This window comes from Vigna umbellata, chromosome 1 (genome assembly GCF_029865625.1).
Source record: "Vigna umbellata cultivar VRB3 chromosome 1, Vumbellata_1.0, whole genome shotgun sequence".
Lineage (NCBI taxonomy): Eukaryota > Viridiplantae > Streptophyta > Magnoliopsida > Fabales > Fabaceae > Vigna > Vigna umbellata.
In genome coordinates this window covers 10,100,842-10,104,748 of record NC_142165.1, presented here as the reverse complement: position 1 = coordinate 10,104,748, position 3,907 = coordinate 10,100,842, and the positions used below count along the sequence as shown (strand labels likewise).

The 3,907-nt window shown below is 35.3% G+C and overlaps 1 protein-coding gene across 1 annotated transcript; it reads right to left on the bottom strand.

Annotated features, from left to right (window-relative positions):
• Positions 1-1,916: 1,916 nt before the first annotated feature.
• On the bottom strand, positions 1,917-3,640 carry LOC148204574 (GDSL esterase/lipase At2g04570-like). The gene is made up of 3 exons (XM_088093917.1): positions 3,204-3,640; positions 2,434-2,923; positions 1,917-2,325 (listed from the first exon to the last, which is right to left on the bottom strand). Exons 1-3 carry the CDS (start codon positions 3,588-3,590, stop codon positions 2,129-2,131), a joined length of 1,074 nt encoding a protein of 357 aa, XP_087950043.1. The 5' UTR covers positions 3,591-3,640; the 3' UTR covers positions 1,917-2,128.
• Between the last annotated feature and the right edge of the window lie 267 nt (positions 3,641-3,907).

Here is a 3,907-nt window from a genome sequence, read left to right as displayed (position 1 = left end):
TTCTTTGATGTCTGGGTAGACTGAGGTATATAAGTACTACGCAGGCGTGCCAGCTTAATTTTCCCCCCACTTGACTTGGTTTTAGCTATTTCCTTTATTTTGGACAATTAAGAAACATTAAATGAATGATAGTGAAGAAGGAAATTATTTATAGTAGATGTCTGATAAATCTGGTCAGGACAACAGAAACTGTTATATTAACTATAATATTTTCATGGTAATTGAGGTGATCTGCTTCAAATAAGGCTTCTTTGCCATTTCTTTATGTAGTGTTTCTACAGAGTGTTTTATCACAGCTGGGACTGTGGTTTACGAATAGAAGTTTCCCGTGTTTAGTAGAATAGAACAGAATTAACATATATTACTTTATGCGTATCAGTCAAAAGTACCAAATTTCAGGATAATCTATTAGTACTAATCAATGGAAAACAATCTTCATATATGATGATATCAATAACCAAAAGAAGAAACAAAATACATATAGTGAAAGAGGACAAGCCTTAACATCTCTTACGTGAGAATATGTTAGTACTAAGATGTTAATAGACGATTTCTTCTTATGATAATGCAACTTTCTTATTTATATATTGATCTATGATATTCAAAATTGAGTAATTGACAGAATCTTTTAATCATCAAAGTCTGTTTCTTGCACTGTATACAATATAGCATGGCATGATTTCTTCTTGCATAAGCATTTCCTCTGGTCTACAGTGTGACTTAGCAAGTTAACTGCCAAAAATTGAATTGACTTATTATTAGTCATTATTCTCTTCATTGTCCTTTTAGTTTATTTGCTTGTTTTGTATTGTGCGCTCTGCCTTCTGCCTGTCGGTATGTCATTTTTGTGTTTTGTCCTCCTCTAGGCCTAATATTATGTTTGTTCCTTGTAATACTTGAAGTATTTTGGTGTAGTTTAGCAGGTGAAGCTATAAATCGTAGGCATATATACTTTTGTTTCCTGCCATTGATAGACGAAGGTACTGAGACTATTCCCTTTGTATCAGTCATAGACTTCTGAATTATATAGAAACTTACAAGACATTGATACTGTTAACTGAGGCAATGAGAAATAGAAATCGTATGAAACATAACTTGGTTGGGTTAATGTACATATTAATACATATATGAAATACACTTGGATGTCTAATCATAACATTCTTTTTCTTTTGCATCAAAGAGAGAGAGAGAGAGAGGATGGTTAGTCCAGTCCAAGGGTTAAACACACCAAAATATTCCATGATTCAAATTATGAGCCAAATTTGTTAGTCATGGGGTGAGCAACTAGGTGAGTTTTTCGTCATGTATATGATCCCTCACAATTTTAGCAACTTAACTTGATGCGGCATATTGACTCCTAGGACATCTTTGTACTTGCTTGCTGGCAGTTTCCTATTTAGTTTTGTTATTAAAGCCCCAAAATTGGTTTTATTAGTTGCATGATTTGGTATTGGTTGTACTAATGTACTTTCTTAAAAGTCAAAAGTTGTGTGATATCATGATAAATTTGACAATCACAAGTGAGTGACTTTCAGGAAATGTTCAGGCACCGTTCATAAGCGATACGATAGATGTCCTAGAAAGGATGTCAAATTAAGATGCTGATAATTAATAAAGAGTTCATATCATGTTGTCCACCAAGAATTAATTTGATGAGCATGTGTGAAACCAAGTTTGGATGAATTTCTTTAGATTTAGAGGCTTTCTCAAAAGTGAATTTGGCAATGTGGTAAGTATTTGATTTTTCCCATAAATAATTCCAACTAAAGAAATAACAGGAAATTCTCTACTTTGGAGGATTAACGTTTTCCAAAGCATGTATTGTAAATTGATATTACAAACTATAGACCCAATAACATAATAGGGCCAAGATATATATGTGAAGGAAAACATACATGGGGGACGCCAAAGTAAAGTACCTGAGAAGTATAAATACTATATATTGTCGAAAACAAAAGGACTTATTTCTAATTATCAGCACATTATATGGTGAATGTGCTGTGTTGACATACTTGTATATGTACACATCGACATGCAGTCACTCATAGAAAGGCCAAATGGAAGTTTATGGCGAATGTGCAAACATGAAGAGGTAGCAGTACTTAAATAAAACTCCAGTAGAAGTTATTTATTGTAAAAATTGATATAAAACACGCAGCACCATGTACTTTGCAACAATACTATTTGTCTTCTCAGTTGGATGGAAAGAGTCCCAAAACACATATTTGGAAGCATCTGTGCAGCTGAACATCTGACCCCTGCTGCATGCGTAACCCATCTCGAACATTCCAGTGGCACAACATGCCACTGAGGTTGACTCAAATCCTGTAGAGAAAAAATTGAATTATAATGATTGTGCATCATAGGTATTTTATATAACATATTGTGATAGGTATGACTTTTAAGATGCATGATTCTGGGGTGACAACATACCGTAAAGTTCAGGCTTTCTTATGATGTTCAACATAATGTAATACGGATTTGAAAACACCAATTTAATTCCAGGAAGCTCTTGGTTGAGCTTAACGGTCAAATTCTTCAGCCTATCATTGAACTCCAATGCTATGTTATTGAATCTGGCAACACAATCATTCCCACCAGCAATATTTGTGGTTCTTTCCAGTGGCAAGCATCCCATGGGAGGTAACCCTCCTAGGGATATCTTCCTAGCACCAAGTTCATAGAGGCTCCTTATGAAGTTCTCAGCTATTCCAGCAAGAAAAATTTGGTACTGTTGGGGTGTGAATTGGGATGCTCTACCAGGCATGGTGTAGTAGTTCTCAAGAAAGTCATTTGTGCCAAGACTGGTAAGGTGTAATGCATCAGTTATGGTCTCTTTTGCCTTGCTTTCACCAAGATAGGCACTCAAATTCTTTTGGTATCCCTTGTAATACTCTAATTGCTTCCATAATGGTATCACAGACTGCAACCAATATTCATTTCTTTCATATCAAACTAAACATGCATATATGGATAAATTGATTATTCAAACATAATAGCTACCTAATAAAACGGAATTAAAGGACAGACATGATATAAAAAAAAATACCAAAAACAACATAAAGGAAAATGGGGCGACCTAAAATCATTATAGAAAACTTCAGAAAACCAAAACGGCCTAGAAAGAAAGAAAAAGAAAAGAGTTTGTTGAAAAGTAAAGAAAGCATTTGCACTATAAATAGTTTGAAAGAGACATGAATTACCAGAACATCTGAAGTTGCATTATCATAACCAGTTGCTGCAGAAGCAAAAGTGACCCCATTTGCAAAATCTGAAATATTATACTTAGGATCCAAGTACGCTGGCACACAAGTTTTGAGGCCGAAAGCCTCAGAAATAAAATCCGTTGGTATTTTTCCGTTGGAAAACCTCCCAGTGGCTTTTCCACCTTCAAAGTCACGCCCATATGGTTGGAAATTGCTCCTTGCAATGGTGGGGATGAAGTTGTTGTTACCGGCGTCAACGGAAGAGTCGCCAAAGACTATCACCGCCGGCACCCTGGCAACAGTCTCTCCCACTAGGGAGAGTAAATGAAGGAGCAGAATGTGGAAGCATAGTAGTGATGTTATTCTTCTTCCATGCCCTTCCATTATGTGTCTGTGTTGCGTAGGGTGACTTTGGAGAATGGTAGGAAGTGAACTTGTGATAAAATAAATATTGGTTAGGATTATTAATGGAAGTTTGATCTTTTGGTGTTTGGGTGAAGAAGTTGGTGGCAACCATTATTGCTTAGACAAGAACACAGTTCTCTGGATGGGACGAGCATTCATGGATTTCTAGAGGGGTAAATTATACACGCTCTTTAAATTTGAATTTCTTTTTTCGAAAAAAAAATACGTAGTTAATGTGTTTATGTGAATAATTATAAAAAGAATCACTTCATTTTGCTTCCATAAAGAAAAATGTG